This window comes from Empidonax traillii, unplaced genomic scaffold (genome assembly GCF_003031625.1).
Source record: "Empidonax traillii isolate 1590-97213 ecotype Southwest subspecies unplaced genomic scaffold, ASM303162v1 scaffold157:size2224338, whole genome shotgun sequence".
NCBI lineage: Eukaryota > Metazoa > Chordata > Aves > Passeriformes > Tyrannidae > Empidonax > Empidonax traillii.
The window spans coordinates 907,493-928,574 of record NW_020955350.1 but is presented as its reverse complement, the minus strand read 5'-3'; the positions used below and the strand labels follow the sequence as shown (position 1 = coordinate 928,574).

At 41.4% G+C, this 21,082-nt stretch overlaps 1 protein-coding gene across 1 annotated transcript in view; it reads left to right on the top strand.

Moving 5' to 3' along the window:
• Positions 1-21,082, top strand: part of DEPTOR (DEP domain containing MTOR interacting protein) — a 77,590-nt gene that overhangs the window by 47,413 nt on the left and 9,095 nt on the right. Inside the window, exons 6-9 of the mRNA XM_027884915.1 lie at positions 3,626-3,811; positions 4,263-4,397; positions 7,488-7,558; positions 8,220-8,324. Of these exons, the coding sequence (XP_027740716.1) occupies positions 3,626-3,811; positions 4,263-4,397; positions 7,488-7,558; positions 8,220-8,324 (497 nt within the window). The remainder of the gene's footprint in view (positions 1-3,625; positions 3,812-4,262; positions 4,398-7,487; positions 7,559-8,219; positions 8,325-21,082) is intronic.

The window sequence follows — 21,082 nt, the reverse complement described above, 5'->3', positions numbered from 1 at the left end:
TGGAAAAGTTTTTGACTCCCACTATTGTGTGCTGCTTGCAGCAAAACGTGGCTTGCTGAAGTGGTTGAGCTGAGAACCTGTGCCTGCATCTTCACCTCCCACCTGGCAACTACTGAGTGTAACAAAACCAATCTTCTGTGTGTGCTCTGCTTCTGCCACTCACATAATTGTGATTTATCAAGGACAAGGGCATGTGCAGCTTCTCCTGGCTCCTGCTGAAGGTCAGCTTCTGCCCCTGAGGAGAGCTTCAGAGGCAGCCATCATCTCTGTCTGCTGCCCCCTCCTCAACTGCTTTCTTCTGACCCATGGTCTGGAAATCCCTTTTTCCGCGCCCTTCCAGAAACACTCATCCTTAGTCAGAATCACAGCCTGGACATTTCATTACAAATCAAGAATAAGTCAGATGACTGGAAAAAAAAACCCCAAGGGGCACAGTAATAATTTTGGTGAGAGATTTTATTTGATAATGTATACAGAAGGAGGCTATACTACTCCTGTCTATATTTTTAGCTTCTTCTTATACATGCAGAAAGTTACATGGTGCTACATACATGTTATTTGCTCAAACTAAGGATGCTGTATCAGTCTCAAATGAAATGTGAACTATCCTTAGAAATGAGGAATTAAACTATGAAAGTCAGTGAGCACTCCGGATTCTGCACTAAGGCTACTTGTCATAAGCATTCTGGCTGCAAACCCTTTGCTGTGTAAAGCATATAAAAATATTCTCCAACACATAGTAACTGGTCTTATCTTTTCCACTTGCATTCATTTATTGTATAAAATTTAGCCTTTCTTGGACTAAAACAGATACAGCAGAGATTAATTACTTCAATGGAAAACCTAAGCTTTGTTATTTTAAGTATATAAATATTACAATATTTCAGTCAAAACAAGTATTGTTATTCTAAAATATGTTTAATATCTTGACATAAAAATGTTTACATTATCTAGTTCATGGTCAGTAATTCCTGAATTTCAGAGTGTTTTGTGGTGTCTGCAGCACAAGTGTGTGTTGATCTCTGATTATCATAATTTCTGAGGAATGTCAGAGCACTTCATTTAGTGACATAAACAACAGAATAATTTTAGTTAAAAACCAGAGTGTCATAATATTTAACTTGAATCAGAAACCATACTGATATTTCTTATATATTGCAAATGGCTGGCCACAGTAATTCTTTCATTTAATATTTTGAATCGCAGTAGTGCTGAATAAGTAGAATCTGCCTTTTTAAGATTAGGATGGCTTAAAAAAAAAAAGGGTTTTTTTTTTGTATTTAAATTTGGTTATCCTAATAACGTGGTAGGATATTGCTGGATATTGCTACTTTTACTTATTATGTCAGTGATCCTAAAATGAGACTGTGAGCACCTCTGTACTTACTCTGCCTCTGATAGCAAATCCTTTTGGGGATGTAGGCAAATCTCCAAACCTTTCCTCTTCTATTTCCCTTCTTCAAAAATAGTGATTCTTAGTAAGCATTGTTTAATGGATTGCATGCTATACCTATCCAAAATGGGGAGCACAGCAGCAGCGTGTGCCTGCGATGATTAACGTGTCAGGACACAGTAACAAACTGCTTCCAATGTTAAATGGGATCTAGCAAAGCCATTTTGCTTATGGAGGATGCCTGTGGCTGACCTGGAGACACAACAATTTCAGCACCAAAGTGAAGCAGACAAAAGCCAAGTGGCACTGGCTCTTCCAAACGTCTTCTATGATCTAGGTGACAGGGGTCTTCTGTGTAGATGGTACTTGAGAAATCGCAGCTTGGCTGACCTTTCTGTTTTCTTAATGAAAAAACATAGCATTTCAGAACCCTAAGGGATGCCTTACAGCCTGTGCCATGCTGCAGGACTTGGGGGCAGATGGTCTGTGTGGCAGTTTGGGCACAAGCATGTGCAGTTCAGAAAGTTCCTGTGTCCTGATTATTCCTTATGTCCCAGAGGCAGAAGTCCATTTGTACAGACAGTGGACTCTCTGACCATGATCCAGACAGGCAAGAGACATGCTTCTTTGCATGGTGGGTAAATAGTCTGACCTCATATGGCAGTTTCTGCATCCATTCAGAAGACTGGAGTCTTCCTTATTGTCTGGGTGACTTGGCATCCCTGGAAAATGTGACTGGACTTTTTCCTCTTTGAGGTTATTTCTTCAGCTCACAGACATCAAATGACATTCTGGCAGTTTATGTCAGACAACCATGCAAGGTTGTCGTGTGTGTGGTGTCGTTCTGTGGGGCTCATGGAGAGCAATCTGAGACACAGGGTGGTGGTAAGAAGGGATGAGAGCAGGAAAGACTGTGTTGGGGCTGAGGATGAAAGGAAAACAAGCCAGTAGGGCTCCAGGCTCTGAGTTCTGTGTAGCACCTTGGATTCTGCTGCCTTTTGACCTTATGTGTTGGGCAGAGCAAAGAGCAAGGCAGAAGTTCAGTATCTGCAGTAGGGGACCAGATGAGTAAATCATGCACTTAATAGGCTTGAATGACTTCAGTGCATACTTATGTTGTTTTTTACACTTTACATACAATTACCTACAGCCCACCAGTTCTTATGATTCAGTATTGGAAGAAATGTAGTTTTTAAACTAGGTAAATCCAAAATATAGATCCTTCATGGAAAAGGTCAACTGTAGGAAATTATTTCTGTGTTACATGATCAGAGAAGTTATGTGAAGACGGAGAAAATGCTGCCCAAACACCTACTGCAGCTGTTTAAGATGCTGCAGTACTAATGCAGGGGGTACTCCAGAGAGCTTCCCTGGGGTCAGACCCTGCAGGACTCAGAGCACTTTCAGGACCTGGCACAGAGCTCCATCCACAACTGCTGTGTTTTGTATTGCTGTGAAGATGCAGCATCAGAGGCAGCGAACGCGCAGACATTATGGCAATGCTGCACTCTGTGGGTAGGCTCAGTGCTCTTGCTCTGACAGCAGCAGCCTGGGATTTGCTCTCGGCGCCAAAACAGGTTGCAATTAAGACTTTTGTTCATTATGTAAGAAATGATTTTTGGCCAGGTGCCTGTTCCCAAACCTCGTGTATCCGTGTGAAGGGGGAAGTGGCCTGCAGGAAATGTCTGGGACATGATGTCTGTGGTGAACAAGACAAGAGGAAATACACAGGTCTTGATTTTTTGCTGCCCTATAGCTTTGAACAAGGTAGTTGGAAAGAGCTCCCAGGAGCTGCCTTAATACTGATGAATTTACACAAAGATCAACATAAAGTGCTAAGTTTGGTGTTTATTGACCAATAGCAGCAAACAGCACACAGAGAAAGCACGTGTGGGGGTGCACCATTATTCAGCTGGTCACAGGGAGATAAAGTACTTCTATTTCCACTTGACAATAAGAAGTGTGTGTCATTAATCAAGGTAGTGTAAAAGATTCCTCTCAGCACTGGCCACTACAATTTCTACTTTGTTATTGTTGCTATAAAAGTGTGTATATTGAAGCCACCTGTGTGATGCTCCCCACCTTCCTCCTCTTTCTGAGTCTGCAGAGGGGAAGACGAGAGCTCTGAGTGTTGATTCCTTACAGCAAGGCCTGTAGTACACACATTGCAGATAGATATGCTCTGATTCCAATCCTACCAGGCATACACTTTCTATCCATTTCTTTTCTTAGTGTCCAACAAGCACCATTTCATGGACAGCAACTTGCTCTATCAGTGCAGGATGAACTTTCGCCGCCGGCGGCGATTAATGGAGCTCCTCACTGAGAAATCCCGCTTGATGCCTGAAAGCCATGACAGCCCGTTCTGCCTGCGCAAACAGAACCACGACAACAGGAAACACACCAGTTTTCTCTCAGGTGACTCCTGTCAGTGTTCGAAAAAAAGAACAAGGCTGGTATTATGTGTCCCTGTTCACAGGGATTGTCCATTCCCTCAATTTTCCAAATCTATAAGTCCCTGGGGTATATCTGTATCAATAGTATTTCAGATGCTCATCAAAATTTGGTGTCCATGAACAACCAGAAGTGGGTAAAATTCCCTAAGCCCAAAGTAATTTGTTATACATTCTATATGGAGTTTTCAAGAAGAGTTAAAGAGAGGGGAAGGGACCCCGCAGCATGAGGTACAGCAATATCTAGTAAGAACTGAAAGAAGAAAAACTGGAAAAACTTAGTTCCCTACATTGCAATGCCTCTTAGAAGACACTGCAATGAGAGCAGTTCAGCCATCCCGTTAGCTACAGCATTACACTCATGCAGTGACTCTTCTAACTCTGTAGGACACACTATGTATTCTCTCTGTTTGTAGTGAGTCCCACCAAGGAGATAAAGATCGTGTCGGCGGTGCGAAGGAGCAGCATGAGCAGCTGTGGCAGCAGCGGGTACTTCAGCAGCAGCCCAACGCTCAGCAGCAGTCCCCCCGTGCTCTGCAACCCCAAATCTGGTGAGCACCAGGATCACTTGCAATGGGCAGGAGCCAGGGTTCAGACATCTGTCTGGGGAGAAGGCAATGAGAAGAATGCCCAGCACCACACCTAAGCTTATGTTTTCAAGAATGCATAAAAATTTACACTGTCGCAGGTTTTGTAGGCCAGAGGGGACTATTGTCATCTTCTAGCCTGAAGTCCTGCTGAACACAAGCCAGACGTCTGCCTCCAGTTATATCTGTCAAGTCCATAATTGTGATTTGAACTTCATTTTATCTCTTAGCTGCAATTTATCTCATGCAGTCAGAGGCCTAGATTTGCCTCTTCATTGCCAAGCTCTGAACCAATTCAAATCTCCTCCTAGAGACATTCCTTAGGTGCAAGTCAGAGGAGAGTTTAACTATCCAGTGACTGCTTGAGCTGCTCTGAAATAACACTGAGAAAACAGAAGCCTCTAAAAAAAGAAGAGAGGCAGCATTATTTCAGCCTGTCAGGGACCATTTCAGTATTTTTGTTTCTTTAAGTTTTACACTGGTCTGTTTTGGAAGGTAAAAGTAGTGTTGAAGCTTATTTTCCTTTTGAAAGGATTTCCTATCCCAGCCGGAAGGTTAAACACACCCATTCTTCCACAATTCACTTAAAATTGTTTCTTACTGTACATCTGGGAAGAGGAAAACAGACCAAGATATTGTTTCAGCCTCTCTGTTTCCCTCAGAAACAGCCACAAATTTCAAAGCAGGATCCCTTCTGCCCTTTGAGCTCCTTATTATTTCAAGTTTGTTATGTCTTTGCTGGTGCTGTGGGGATTACTGTGCAATGGGGTAAGGCTTCAGTGGATATGTGTAATCTTTGCTTTCAGAGGGGTGCTGGCATTTGAAGTGATTACTAGGGAGTGCCTCAAGCACTAGATGAATGCTGTTCTAAACATTGACCATTCACTCTGGAGAGGAGTGAACTAAAGTGCATTTCATTCGTGCTGTGCAGAGTGACCATGAAAAAGGGAAACCTAGTTACAGGGATATTTTCCTTCTCTTCCCTTTTAGCACATTTCCTTCCCTCTCCTTAGCCTCTGCTGGGAATCCAGTGTGAGGTTCTGAATTAAAATAATTGAAAGGACTCAGTAGGAGAGTATGCTCAGAAGTCATAACTCTCTACAGCAGACCTGGAAATGCTGTCAGTGCTAGTGGTCATCGCATCCTCGGAGTATGTTGCTGTTGGGCGTTCAGCATGACCTTCCAGTATGCTTATCCCTACAGGCAAGGAGCTTGCCCCTGTGTGAAGAGTGCCACAGTACCATGTTTTGGCAGAATGTCTCTCAGGTCTCTCAGGTATACTTGCCCAGAAATGCTCTGGTAGGTTTTGCATGGGGAGCTCTTTGTCCCCAGCACATTAATTACATCCTGGAGAATTTTCTGGGACAGATAAAACAGCATTCATGCACTGTCCCTAGATGTGTGTGTTATCTCAAGTATGCCAACTATTCAGTTCATTTATGGTTCTGATTTTATATGAAGTGTCAACCCATGAGTAGTGAGAACAAGTTTATTTTAATGCAGCTGATTGCACAACACTGGAAGAAAAAGGATAGGCTGATGTTGCCCTTGCATAAATTCTTTATTTTTTTAGAAGAAATTTTCCCTTAGGACTCATTTTCAAACTCTGAATAGCTTTAACAGACTCGTATTTGAAAGAAGACAGCAATGGGTTTATAAACAGACTGATCTTTATACAATTACTGGCAGTAAAGGGTTATTTCTCCCATAGCGCGAGTACAAATCCACACGTCAGCTCTCATAGGTTAACATAAGGCTGTCAGATGTAAATGTTACGAGCAATTTTTAATCCTCTGCTGGACTATAAAGAGATTTTGTTCACAAATAGTTTCCTGCTATCCAGACACAGAATGTATCTCTGAAGTACGTGCTAATAAACACAAGGTATATTTATTGTTGGATGAGTTCTCTTGCAGGCAAACACTTCAAAAACACCCAGGTCGTGACTTGACCAATCATGTAGAAAAACAGTCATCAAGCAAAAAAAAAAAAATTCTGAAGCTATAATGAAGGGAGGCACATAAGGGAGACCTGCATGGATGATTTACCTGATTCTGACTCGTCGAATGAGCACAATCATTCAGGTTTTTTTACGTTAACCAGACATGCTCTGCAATGTGTAATACTGGCTAAATGACAGTTTGTCAAAATCCATGGGAAAATTAAAGAAAAAAAAAAAGGTATTGGTTTGTATGCTAGAATTCTCCCTGCTCCCATGCATGCCATTAAGAAAATCAAGAATTTTTTCAAATACCATCTGTATGCCACCTGTGACTAAAAAGATAGACATCATCAAAATTATTTATCACTAAAAGAAAACAGCCATAATTTTAAGGGTGAAGCTGACCAGTAGGATGAACAATATATATCTTTATGTCATCCTTTGTCTTGGGGAGCATTTATAGACAGATAAAAAATGGTATTGATTTGATTTGTCAGAACTTTAAATTTACTTTTTTGAGAGGAAAGTTATCCCATTACATATTAAGGCAATGGGGATTCACCTGTGTAAACTTACTGGTATTTCCTTTCATGTAAAATTCCAGCCAGCTATAGGTTACCTAGTCTGTCCCTGGACAAGACTGAGTTATAGGTCTGTGCCTACAACTGCAGAAATCTCTTGAGATAACTGCTGACACAACCAGGATTTTCTTGTTACTTAAGTCTGTGATTCAAACCTGACTCAGATGAAATTGCAGAGAGCACCCAACAAGCACACAGCAAGCTGGGAAGATTTGCTGCTCAATGACAGGAAAGTTTCAACACTGGACACAGGAAAAACCACTTTCGATGTTTGTGATAATGTTTAGGGGATTTTAATTGCAGATAACAGAGTCTGTTGGCAAAATGCCCCAATTTTCCAAAGATCTCATCATTTTTACTCATTCTGCAGGCTTTTCTTTGTTCCCTTATTACTTTCAAGCAAGTCTGCAAGAACTGAAAGCATGTCTGGGATGGGACCAAAAAGATTTGTATCCCAACACCGTATCTTATTTTTTAGGAGAAACTCCAGAGGAATGGTTATATTTAATATTCATTTCTGTACTTCCACAGTATTAAAGAGACCTGTGACTGCTGATGAGCTCTTAATGCCTGGAGCCCCATATGTGAGGAAAACTTTCACGGTATGTCTCCGCTATTTTTCTTTATTTTCTGCATGCTGTATGCATAAGGCAATCCAAACAGATGTTTTCTGATGGGATAATTAGAGCCTATTTGCATTTGCTGAGGTTTGTACTTTAAAATCCCAAACTCCATTATCAGTACTTCCACACATTTCAGGTCTGATTCTGCACTTGTTTATCCTGTCTTTATGCCAGTGTGGTACTGCTGACTTAAAAGGAGTGTAAAATTACATAAAGCCAATAACATTTGTGTTATACAAACTCATCTAGACTTTGTGCTCCTGGTAATATTTTGTGCTCTGCAGGAGTGGATCACCTACCCAAAATGAAGTTTTCTACCAGGGTCTTTCTGCATGGTGTGACAGAAATTTGACTCATGCATGCTTTTAGAGCCTTTCTGTAAAGACATTTTTGAACTTAGTAATTGGAAACATTTCTTTTTACAGCCTCCTAGTTCAACAAAAAAAGTTCATTAAAAGCAAGAAGAATAATTTGAGTGGAGCCTTTCTCATGAGTGACATAGCAGCCTGTAGGCAGTGTCCTCTACTATGTGTTGGAAGCATAGAGATGTTGAAATTACATCTTGGACTGTTTATATGTTGCCCCTCTGAATTTCATGGAGCTGCCTGAAGGTTGTCATGCCCTTCTTTTCTCCTTGCAGATCGTTGGGGACGCAGTGGGCTGGGGCTTTGTGGTGCGGGGGAGCAAGCCCTGCCACATCCAGGCTGTGGACCCCAGTGGGCCAGCAGCTGCAGCTGGGATGAAGGTGGGTTTTCGAAGTGGAATTACTTCCCAGGGGAATTCTTCGTGCTCAGTGGAGGTCTGGGCTGCCTGTACTGGGGGAGGGAGAGGTGCTTTTGTTTCCAGTGTTGAGTGCCTTTGTCTCAGTTTCAGGCATTTGTGCACAGTGAGTTCTGCTGCCTTTCAACCCATTCTGTCCTTGAGCTTCTTGAAGTCCCTTTTTCACATGAAACTTATTTATCCTGTCCAAGTTTCCTTCTTGACCCTTTCTCTTTTTGGAGTGGGGTTTTTTTTTCAGCTGGTTGGCTAGTTTTGTTGGTGATGGTGTTTTGGGGGTTTTTTTGTTGATTTTTTTTTAATTTTATTTTCGTGTTTTTTCAATTCTGCACAATTTTAACATCCTTTTTACTTTGCAAGTTACATGGTTGCTAGTATGCAGCTTCTGGACTTTGTCTATATAAGAATAGGCAAAGTCAGACACACCTAGTGAAAGTGAAGCAAACATAGCCCATTGTTCACTGTACATAGTTAAGATTCAAGAAATTTTGGAAAGAAGGATGGATGATAATTTCATAAAAAGTTCAAATGCAGAGCCCATTGACTTACCTACAAGTTTGGATCACATCCCACATATATCTGTGAATTAACCTCTGCCTTATACAGTGCAAAAAATAAAAGCAAAGCATTATGTCAAGTACAGGTAAAAGCAAGAAAGGGAAACTCGCTGCTACACCTGCTCCAGTGTCCAGGCTGGGCCAGACAGAAAGACTAAATTATCAATTTGTGTTATGTTTTATTCTATGACAACAACACAGATGAAGGTTTCAGGTGCATTCCACATGCATCCCAGTTTGCCACAAGTTTTGTCCAGCCTTCTAATTCATCTTCCTTTCCCATCACACTCACCCCAGTTGCCTCTCACCCATATGTTCACACCCACCGAGCTGGAGGCAGCACATGCATCCTGCCCACCACACAGTGCCAGCCCTGCCATGGCACCGTCCTTAACAAATGCACTACAGGGGTTTCTCCTCTCTGGCTGATGTGGTTTTTTTTTTTTTTTTTTTTTTGTTCAATGAAACTTGCAAGAACATACTGTCTTTGAAACATTTTCTTTTTTTTGAGTACGGGCAGGAAAAAGCCCTGGGACAGGGAATGGCAGCAGCAGAGCCTGTTGGTGCATGCAGCACCCAAACACATCCTGCTGGCAAACAGCTTGAATCCTGAGGGAGCTGGAATTTTTTGATTAGTTTTATACAATGCCTAAATATAATGTATATTTACATTTTTTGTATGAAGAGTATAATTTTCAAATAGTAATCCTGCCTTGAATTTAAAGGACCTAAATTTAAAAATAATGAATTTATTCATGTGTATCTTCTAGATCCTGAACTTGGGGGTTTAGTATTTTACAGCATCATTTGTTCTTTGAGTATAGCAACTAGCAGTAAGGTAGAACTATTCTGAAACCTGACTTGCAAAAACAACACTGTGGTGTCATATATGTAATCCAGGGGGGTACAGAGGTCTGCCTGAACCATTCAAGACATAAGAATGCAAAATAGCCCGCTGTTCTGAGGGGAGCAAAAAGTATTGTAAAACTGGCATATATTACCTTGAATTTACACAAAGGACAGATCTGGTTGTTTTTGAAGCTGTTATCTTTATATAAAATCACTTTTCAGAGCAGAATTGCACATAAAAATTTATGTCCATATGTTAGATGAGCCTTTGTTCAGACACCAAATTGGTGCCCCACTTTTGGAAATTCTGAATACCTTTAGCTTAGTGAAGAAATTGTGTTTTTCTATGAATATAAGGGCTTTTGTTGAGATGTTCCCATGGCAATAAGTATGTAAATCACAGTGCAGTATCTGAAATTTTAAAAAAATCTATGTCACTTAATCCATCTGTTTACCGAACTCCTCAATCTGGCAAATGTAAAGGAATCGCATGACAGGCTTTAGATGACAGGTCCTTGAAATTAAACCTTCCTCTGTGTGGAAGCTGCAGGGAGGGCACTTTCAAAATAGGCTGTTGGGCACAGTAACTTCTGGTGGGCTGGTGCAAGAGGCTTTTGTCTGCAAAAAGAGTGCTACACCAAAGAAGCACTAACAAGGAAAGTTGGCTATGATGAAAAGGGCAAGAATTTGAAGAAGAGCCAAGACTTGGTGTTGCAGTTTGTAGAAAAGTCCTTGGCAGCAGCAGCAGGGATTTTCCTCCTAAGGACATGCATCCATTGTAGTTGTTTTTGGAAGTGTCTTTATTTGTAAAGCTTGTGATTTTGCACTTACCTCTTTTGGAGACTACTATTTCCCTGTCTTTGCATTATGCCAGACCTACTCTTGAGAGAGGACTGCTGGCTACAATCCCATTGTAGGACCTCAGTTTGTGCGCTTAAAATTCTACCATGTGTTACAGAAATCAGTAAACATTACAGACTCAGCCTACCTGCAGGACTTTGTGGTGGCTTGCTTTCAGTTTGACCTTGGCTGGGTTCCTGGCCTGCTCCAGAGCGCTGTGAATTGGGAGTCTGGGTGGAAATCTCAGCGAGCTTTGGCCGGAGCTCTGCCCACACGCAGCAGCTGCACAGTGGGCACAGAGCTTGGCAGTCACAGCGCTCCATCACACACGTGCACCTCGGCCTGGCCCCCTGGCCACCATACGTGACATCCTCTTCTGAGGGAATTTTCAGACCATTTATTTCTGAGAAAATCCCTACGAGCACGGTCTGCTGAAGATGTGTGAGAGGGTGTTACGTTTTTTGGCTTTAGGTCTTCTGGGGCTGGTAAATAGGATTGCAGTTTGCAGTCTGAGGTTTCAGGTATGAAGCTGACCAAATAATTCAATAAATAACTTGTCAATTAGCTTTATTAAAGTGTTTTTGGCCTGGTTTGTTGAAGTGTTGAAGCTTGTGACAGCACTGAGAAGAGAGTGGTTGCTGTGAGCACATTAACAAGTGGGAGCTGGAGGCAACTTGGGACTATGAAAGGAGTCAGTGTTGCAATGGTACTTCTAAGTTATTTGCAGCTCTGTTTAGCTGTCTGCTGTCCTCAGCAGTGGCAGACAGGAACAGCAGGATTTTGAAGTTCCCAGGTTCCTTTAATATTCAGCATTGACTGGCTGCAAAATTTGGTTCTTTGCAGATGATACTGCTAAATATTGCCAGTTGTTGTCAGGAAAACTCTTTTTCCCTTTTTTTCAGTGTTTTATTCTGTAAGTTCACTTCCGTTTTTAAGGTGAAAGTATTCTTTCAGAAGTTATGCAAGACTTCTAACTAGTGACTTAAATTAGGCATCACATGTTTTAGTATGACATCACTGTGACAAAATGTGACAAAATGAGCAGACCTAGCTTAGTGTGAGGCCTCTGAGAGACACAAAATAATCACTCATTTTGCTGATTTTCCCACTGGCTGGAGAACTCAATGCCCTACTCAGACCTTTGAGGATCTGATTCCTTAAACTGATTTTGAGCAAATTAGTATTATAGCTGTTATACTTAAGGTCCTTGTATCATATAAATTGCCAATGGCCACTCAAGTTTTTGTAGCCTGTTCTAGTTCTTCATTTCAGTCAGCACCAGAGAGTTTAAAGGACCACATAAAGTCACTTGCACCAACCCCTTTTGTTTAGAGCTGTGCTTGGGGACTATGATATGGAGCTTTTTCAGCATGGTTCTGCTCTCCTGGTCTTCAAAAGCTGGCTCAGTGAGGAGATCAGCTTCATAAATTTTTTGCCTGTGCCATCGTCTTCTACGTTCACAAATTATTATTTCAGGTCCAGTTTCTCAAGTGATTTCACTAATGGAATAAGAGCCTGATCTCAAGTGTAATTGGGTTTCCACTGTCTCAAGTAGTTGATTGATGTCAGTTCATCAAGGTTATCAAGCCCAGTCTCCCTGCAATCTAAGGAACACAGGTACCATCTGATTAGACCAAGAGTACAAGTACTGCCACAATAACCAAATATTACAGTCTTGTAACATAAAAGATTAAAAAGTATGTGTTGTAAGTGTCAAGTGGGAGGAAAACAACCCCAAACCACGTGAGATCAGAAGAATCATCAATGTCTTCAATACCTTGGAAGAAATTTGAACTGCGAGATTCTCATGAGGATGAACATATACCGTGCCACAGAGAAACACAAAACCCGTTCCGTGGTCTTTGCTAGTCTGACCTCAAACACGGTGATTGTTTAACTTTTTGACAAGCAAGTAAAACCAGGCTAAAAATCCTTTTAGAAAAAAATAATCCCCCGGGAAAAATATCCCATGTATGGCTGTGGCTAATTTCCATCGCCTCCCCAAGATCATGCTTTATGGGGAACTTGCCACTGGCTGCCGCAAGAGAGGAGGCCCGAAGAGGAGATACAAGGACTGCCTGAAACAGTCCCTCAGCCTTGGCAATATTGATCACAACCATTGGTCTACCCTGGCCTCCAATCGGGAGGCCTGGAGACACACCATCTATAATGCTGCTGCTGCTTTTGAGAACACGCACAGGATCACTCTCGAGGAGAAAAGACAACGCAGAAAGAATCGCGTCTTGTCGATATCACCTGGGGAGTCTTTCTGCTGTACGTTCTGCAACCGGACTTGTCTATCTCGCATTGGCCTTTTTAGCCATCAGCGCGCTTGTAGCAAGCGTGGGTAGAGCCCCTTTCAAATCTTCGTTCACGAAGCCTAGCCATGATGAGTGGGAAAAGTAGGGAAGCATGGCTATCATAAGTGAGAAACTTCTCTGATACTCCTACAGGCGGCTTACTGGGAGGTTAAAGACTGGGATTAATATTGTATAAGTAAGGCACAATATGCATGCCTCCATTTAACCCTCTCCATGAAGTTTAGCAAAGGGAAGATACCTCCGTGTTTGGTACTGGGCCTTTGACCCTTTGAAGCACTGGGGAGATGCTTCGGTGCTAATTGAAGGAATCTGAAGGGTACTTTCACTTTTTCATGAGACTGAGCTTTAAATGAGATGAAGTAGGTTTGGATAAATATTTATACTGTGCACTAGCATATGGTGTTGTTGAAGCAGATGCAATTCGGTCTTAGAATTCTTATCTTATACCAACATGTTACTGACTGTAGAAAAGCATAAATTACACGAGTTGCCATCTGTTTTCAATTACAGCATGAAAACACTGAGGCAGGTTGGGATTTTCCTTTAGCTGTGCTATCAGCTTGCTGCCGAATTTGATAATTACATTAGACTGAGTTCAGAATGAATGTATTTGGTAATTTGAACACTCAGAAAAAGTTGCTGACAAACTGCTTTCATAGCTTGTCCATAAATAGAGAACAGCAGAGCTAAATGCACATAGCACTGTGTGCGATGAATGCCTCTACTGTAGGGCTTCAATATAAATGTGTATGCAAGTTTCAAACATGTCTCTGTAAGTGACTGCCTCATTTTCTGATAGTATTTAGTTATAAACTGTAACATAAAGGTCCACAGAAACATGGAAGCTGTATTCAAGCATCTATCACTTTAGAAAAATCTAATTTTAAGCAATCATATTTGGTATTTTACCATAAAATCAACTCTGGGTTTGCAAAACCAAAGAAAATTCAAAGACGTTTTACCTCTGTCTTTCACTTCATGCAGCAGTAACCAGGACCTCCTATTTTATATCTTACCATCCATCACAGACATTGGAGACAGTGAGCTGAGTAGGATAGCCATTAGCCTTGAAAATCATTTAAGTCATTCTCAAGAAGGGTGGTTGTCACACTAGGATGTGCTAAGAGCATAGTAAGAACATAATGGTGAACAGTTTGGATTATTTTTTTCAATTATTTATTTGATTGTAGAAACCTTTCAAAAATACTCTAAAGATAAATTTAGTTAGGCTGTTAGTAGGATAGTGATTCAACAGAATTTGGAAGAGATCAAATATTTGTGAATGTGAAAATACTCAGCTCTGCCATCAACATGAAAAATGTGTTAGTGGTTGGTTGTCCTGAACAATTGTTTATCAGCATTTAAAGCAGTCACTGTCCTTTCCAATCAGTGATGGAATCAGTGCCTGGGTGTCCCTGCTCTGTGTCTGCCTTCTCTTTTTGGTCTGTGGTTGTCATTTGCTCAAGGCATTTGCTGGTGATGCCTCTGTACCATCCCAAACTTTCCATTCCCAGTGTGTGTGTTTAATTAAATTCAATGAGTAGTTCCCAAATTTTAGCGTGAATCTTGTTTCCACTTTTAAGTAGGTCGGACCTACCCTAAAACCATGTTACTCTAACTATACTGGGATTAGTGCCATCAAAATTATCATAGTAACATGGTTCTATAAGTCCTTGGCAGAAAACTGCACTGCACCCATCTCCTCTTTTCTGGGAGTTTTGTGAATTCTGCGCTCTCACCAAGCTAGAGGCTTCTCTAAGTGAAGGAAAACATGGTTTTGAGAGCTGCAGTGTGTGTCACTGCCAGAACCTGCCACAGGAGACAAGGTTTGGAAAAGCTCTCCTTTGCCTTTGCTATAGATTACTACAAGTACAACAAGAGAGTCGTTACGTCCTTGATCATCCTTTGCATTAGCACAGCGTCTTTAGGTGGATTGGAATAATTGAATTTTTTTCTCATCAGTCCTCCTTTCTCCTCAGCATTGGGAATCCCAGTCTGGGATTGGATGGCTCTCTTCTGCCCCTTTCACTACACCAGCTACTACTCAGCCCACTTTATTCCTCTTCTGTGGTGGAAGCCTTCCCATTGTTGGGCCTGTGTGAGTGTCAGGACTCTGTCTTAGAGACACTGTACCACTGTGCTGCTGGTCAGCCTGCCACATGGTGGCCACACGGAAGTCCCAATTTGGATTTGGATTCTCATCTTTATGCTGTCACAAACCCTCTGTGCAGCACTGACCATTTCCCACCAGAATACATAAGCATTATTGTGAAGTAGTTTGGAATTAAAGAGACGGAAAATGCCAGCAAATCTGACTTGTTAACAAACTTAATCAAAACATTTGATGAGTAGACCTGCTTTGGTACCTCTACAAATGAAAAAAACTCTAGGTTTTCTCAAGTTTCCTTGTTTTCTGGTGGGGCTGTCGTTCACAGCACAAGGTCCGGGTTTTCCAGTGGCAGACGAGAGAACTTGCAGACTGGATCCACTGATTCCCATGCAACAATGTTACACCTGCACAGGCTCCAACGAGTTTCAAACTTCAGTTTGTACAACTGTCCTCCTCCCCCTCCTGAAATTTGTATTTGTATTAACGTCAGATACTTTCTTTGTGACATGACCCTGCCGTCCCTGCCCAGCTTGCAACTGCTCTGTGGACAGAGACTTTGTTTCCAATGCTTTCATATTACAGTCTCTGCTGATCTTTACCAAAATTCTCTTCTGCTTTGCTCTGTTTTCCACTAATAAATCATTAGGCTAAGTGTGACATTTTAGTTCTTTAGAAGTTCCTGTCATTTTCTGACATGTCAGAATTTCATCCTACATTCCTACTTTTTTGGATGGATCTCAATTTTTTTCTGCTTGTTTCCTTGATTTGTCTTGCTTCTTTCCCCACAGAGTTTTATAAGGTTTAGTTTGTTGAAAGACATCTCTTCAGAGGCTGCAGAACTTCTGTTGTAGTTGCTTTGGAAGGTTAAGTGAACCTCACCCTTGTGCAGGTGCTTTGGAGTGCACAGACACCACCAAGTAGGTGGGATCTGGGACAGCGCTTGCTTCAGTGGACCATCAACTTCTGTTCTTCTCAGCCAGTGGACATAAAATTGACTGAAAAATCAGCCAGCTTTATATTGGACTAGGGATCAGATTGCTTGTTGTGACTATCTGGGATTGTTCTATGATAAAAAAATCAAAAATTGGCATGCGAAAAGTCACCTACTAAGGTATAAGGGGAAAGACCCCCTCCTATGCAGTCGGGCAGCACAGTGTGCAAACGTCACGCCAGCAGGACGGAAACTGAAAACTGCACACACAAAAGAAACAGAAAAATTCTTTTAATGATTGGTTGTCAGTCCTGAAAACAGGATCTTTGTTATTCACTACAGAGAAAGGAATTAAGGCAGTGAGGATTCCTAGGTGAACTAAACGAGTTCAACTTTTTGAGTCTAAATTTCCCCTTTACAGTGAAGCTTCTTTTCTTTTCACCCGTAAACTTACAAGACACAGGTTTAGTGAGGTTTTACTCGCTTATCCCAGACCCAAATTTTGGTCTGCAGAGCAATATTAGGTTTCCAATGATTTTGTGATTTTTCCTTAAGAGTCTTTTAACAGAGAGAGTTTTACAGGGCAATAAAATTACTTTTTTTTTTTTCAACAACTGAAACATTATGTGAATACAGAAAGTTTCATAATATCTCAGAGCTCTTTTTTCTGCATTCACAGCAGCATAGTTGACATTAGAGTTGAACTTGCTTGTAGACCAGTCACCTAAAATGCTGTCGGGCAACAAGTGACCCACTATACTGGCGTCTGTATATTGGCTCCTTTTCATCAATAGCAAATACAAATCCAAAAAAATATTGCCTGCAGGTTCATAATCGGCAGTGAGTGGATTTTTAAAATTAAGTCACATTATTTTAATAAACGATAGTTTTAAAAATTCTTTTCAAGTAAGTGTTGTTTTATGGCAGGATAACCCAGATATCTGAACACCCTGGCTTTATGGAAGTTCTTTCTTGATTGTTTCTGGAGTCTTACAGCTGTAGCTATTCAGAAAGAGAGGCAGCAGCACTGGTTTCAGCTGCACAGTAAAACAGGGCTGTGCTTGTGTTTTGATACGACTTCCAAATTCCAGTGTGGTCTGTAGCCCATTGAATGGTGGTGCCTGCCAGAACAGCTGGGATTTTACCTGAGCTCAAGCTGTTGTAGGCTACTGCAGGTCAGTCGCAGGCAGTCCAGGCTCACCATAGAGAGTGCTGTCATCTGAAAAACTGACCTGCGGAATGGCTGAAATCTTAGAAGAGGTTATCCTAAGCGTCTCTAAAAAAGACATAAAATTAGAGGCCAGTACAGCAAAATGCTGGCATTCTGAACTGCTTTTGCTCTCGACTGAGGATGAAAAGCATTTTGTATTATTAGGTTTAGTTGCAATATCCATTTCACTTGAAGCCTTGAAGTGTTCCTCAGATGCTGTTGGGTTCACAGGATCATGGCTATCTCAGCTCTCAGCCCCAAGCACTTCAAGGATGCTGCTGCTCCCCAGCTGCTGCTCTACAGATCCTTCCCTGCACTTCCCCGTCTCTTTCCTTGTTGTTGCTCGAGATACAAAGTGGCTTCCTTTCATGATATAAGCAAGTGATTCGGGAAGCATGTTGCATTAAAGCCAAGGCTCTGTTTAGCTAGCCAAACACATGGAAAAACAATTGCACTTTTGTCTGTGCAAACAGAGAGCAGCTGTTTGTCTCAAATGGCGCAGACCATTCCTGCTCGTGACAGGCTGGATAACGGAGGGTGCTGAGGGTGCCATGCATGAGTCTGTCTGCCCTTGTAACTCCCTTGTTTGGACTGTCTTAGGGACTGTTTTTACCCAATATGGGCCTTGAGGGCACTACATTTAGTTAGTTAAGCATAATTATTTTTGACCATGTAAGTAAACTGATATATAGTTTAAAATTCTTTATTCATTATGTGTGTTTTTATTTTGGCAATTCTAGTTTAGTTATAGATACATCAGAAATAAAATAAAAAAAATAAATAAAAAAAAAAGAGGACACCAAAAGGTCAACCCAAGCATAAAAAGACATTATTTCTAAGCTTAGACTCTATGTTCTTCTGACTCTGATGCAGTATTTCACCCAGAGCAATCTTTAGCCATTTGAGTTATTTAACATTTTCAGAGCTGTTCTGTGGTAGGTATCAAATTGCAGTATACAATAAAAATGCTTATAAAGTTAGACATGCAGTCACTGGTTTGCTTTCCTGATGTGGCCCAGCCTGGCTCAGCTTTACCTGTGGGTATTTCTCGCTGGGACTCACATAAGTCAGTGATTTTACACACCAATTCCCAATTAGGGCCATGGAAAGCAGTGACCTATATTTCCCCATTCCACATTTATGGAAGGTTTGCATTTCAGGGTATTAGGTCCTTATGTTATTAGTCTCCATATATCTACAGATAGTGTTAATTTACCTTCATGAGTAATTCCAGTTTGCTGTGTCAGCGTTTGATCCATCAGGGAGACTCTGCTGCTTGCAGAGCTGAGGCTTGTGTGCATCCCAAAAGCCTCACGCTCCAAAACAAGAGTTGTTCTCATGGGCTCCTAGGTCAGCTCTTTTTCCCCTCTGATTTGTCCACTCTCTTTATGGCTTTTGCATGGCAGTGGTTTTATTCTCTTCCTGGTGAAGAGAAAGGACTTAAATTCCCATTGATTCCCATCAGTGGGAAGGGAGGGAGGGAGAGACTATCTGAACCAACAGTGAGGCCCTTGAGAACCTACAACTTTTTATATTATGTGACTTAATGTGTTATAAAACAAATACTAATTTATTTGATGCCTTGTTTTTTATTATATAGTTTTTAGTTTAAGTTGTTTAATTCCTGATTTTTTTTTTTCATTGTAGACCAGCTTGTTTGGAATACTATAAAAAATTCAGACTCTTTTTTGAAAACAAAAGAAGTACATAATAAGTGCATGTAATGAAAATATGTAATGAAGCCTTGCTCAGGCAAACTGTCCAGAGCAGACTGCAGTCACAGACCAAGATGGAGCACAAGAATGATGCACTTATTTTTGTAATTCTGTACATGGAGATGGTTTTCTGTGCTGTGTGTTGTACTGTGCTGATGGAACAGTGGGCCAGCTTCACACTGGTGTAAAGATTGAAGAAATTCACCCCTTGAGAGAAAAAATCCTGTGTTTATGCAATACCTGGATCCTTGCCTACTCCCACACCACCCATTCTACAGCCAATTGCACTTTTGCTAGAGATATTTACAGAGCTGAACACACAGCTGTAATTTATTCTGTTCCATCCAGTTACCTCAGTTATGTAGGAAAGGCTATTGTATGATTTTTTAACCTTCCGGCAACATGCAGTAGGTTGTGAATTGTGAGGTTCCAGCTTTGCTTTACTAATCCTATCAAGATTGCATGAATTCTTTAAAAAAAACCCCACCTAAAGATAAAAATCTAACTGGAAACATAGCTTTTAGGACCTCTGATTTTCATCTTTTTTCCTCATTCCAATGTGACAATGTAAAGCTTAGCAGAGTGGGAGCAAATACTTCAGTGCTGCCTGTGTTTGCTTTTATGTGGAAGGTTAGTCTTGGGTCTTGGGCTTTTCTGTGGCAGCACATTCAGCATCTTCATGGCCTGGGTTGTTTGCTGAGCATGGAGATTCCTCTGCTTTATGGCTGTGGGCGACCTATTAAAATAGAAGATCCCCTGTATCAGCATAACTTCAGATTGTATGTATAAGTATGTGAAAGAAGAAGCTGAGCCCTGCACCCTCTTCTCCTCCATCGTAGTTCTCCTGCCCCAGACTTCTCTGTGCTTGTTCCTGCTACCATCTTGCCACTGATTTCACTGAGACTTTATCTGAAAACTTAAGCTGAAGTTTACTGATCTAAGTGTAAGCTGCTGCCAGGAGGGTTGATTCTATCTTCACCTCCTTTTCATCTCCCTCTTTGCCTCCAACCAGATATGTATCTGTTCCCTCCTTCCTTCATTCACGTCAGGCACAACAAGGAACTTATTTTGCCTGGAGACAGGTCCTTTCATTTATTTATTTTTGCTGGCACAAGATGAAAAGTGAGCAGTGCCTGGCTTTGGCGCAGTGTTCCCAGAGCCAGCACAAAGGGACAGGAGCACCTCTTGGGACCACAGGCACCAAGTCCTGCTATTCACCTTCCTCCCCTTTGAAGGAGGTTTGGTATCCGGACCCACAGACTTCTTGGCAATTCAGGCTGAGCATATCCCTTTTTACTGGCAGAAAGGGTTGTGAGGTCCCAGATCAGATTACGGATCCAGCTTTTAATAAGCAAACCTTTTCTTTCCATGTTTCTTTTAAAAGTAAAATTAGGTTTTTACGCCCTGAGGAGAGGGAAACCTCATTCTCTGATGTTGTCACTTAAGGATTTTGTGTACAAATCAATGGTGGGGTGTGTGAGGTAGAGGGTGATGTTGTAGTAATTAGCTTGGAAGATTTATTGAAGGGAGATTTATCTAACAACTGGCAGGGCAAACCTGCATGGTTACCGACTTGTAAATAGCTCCCTTTCTAATTGGTAACTGCAATAAAATGCACAAACAGCATAATTTTTTGTTCTGCTGTGACAAAATAAGAGCCTTAAATGGGAGTTTTTAGCTTCACTCATTTCTCAATTCCTTCATATTTAAATTAGATTAAAAAAAATGACACCTTGTTTTCCATCTGTTCGCTTGAGAGTGCAGTGGTGCTCGGGAGGCAGGAGTGGGAGCAGTGGTTCCCAGCATCTGCAGAGGAGCAAGGGGAATGCCAGGAGGGAAGGAAGGATCCCATTGGAAGGATACCTCTTCCTTTAAAACATTGGAAGCTTGGATGTCCCTCCTTGCTGAAAGCTGGAAAGCTGTGTTTTAGATGATACTATGTTCTTGTAGCACCTAAGTCTTGTCCAGATTTTGCTGAAATCTGTCAGCAAGACAAGAAAAGCCAAAGCAGAGATATTGCCTTTTTAAATAAGCTGTGGCAAAGACTGTATTTCCTTTTTTTGTTGTTGTTTTTCCCTTCAAGTTTCAGGAGTTCAGTAACCTTCCCAAGTGAGAGCTGTGGCCATACCACAGGAACCAACCAGTAAGTTTTCCATTTTAGAACTGGCCCAGAGTTTGTAGAAGTATCTATAA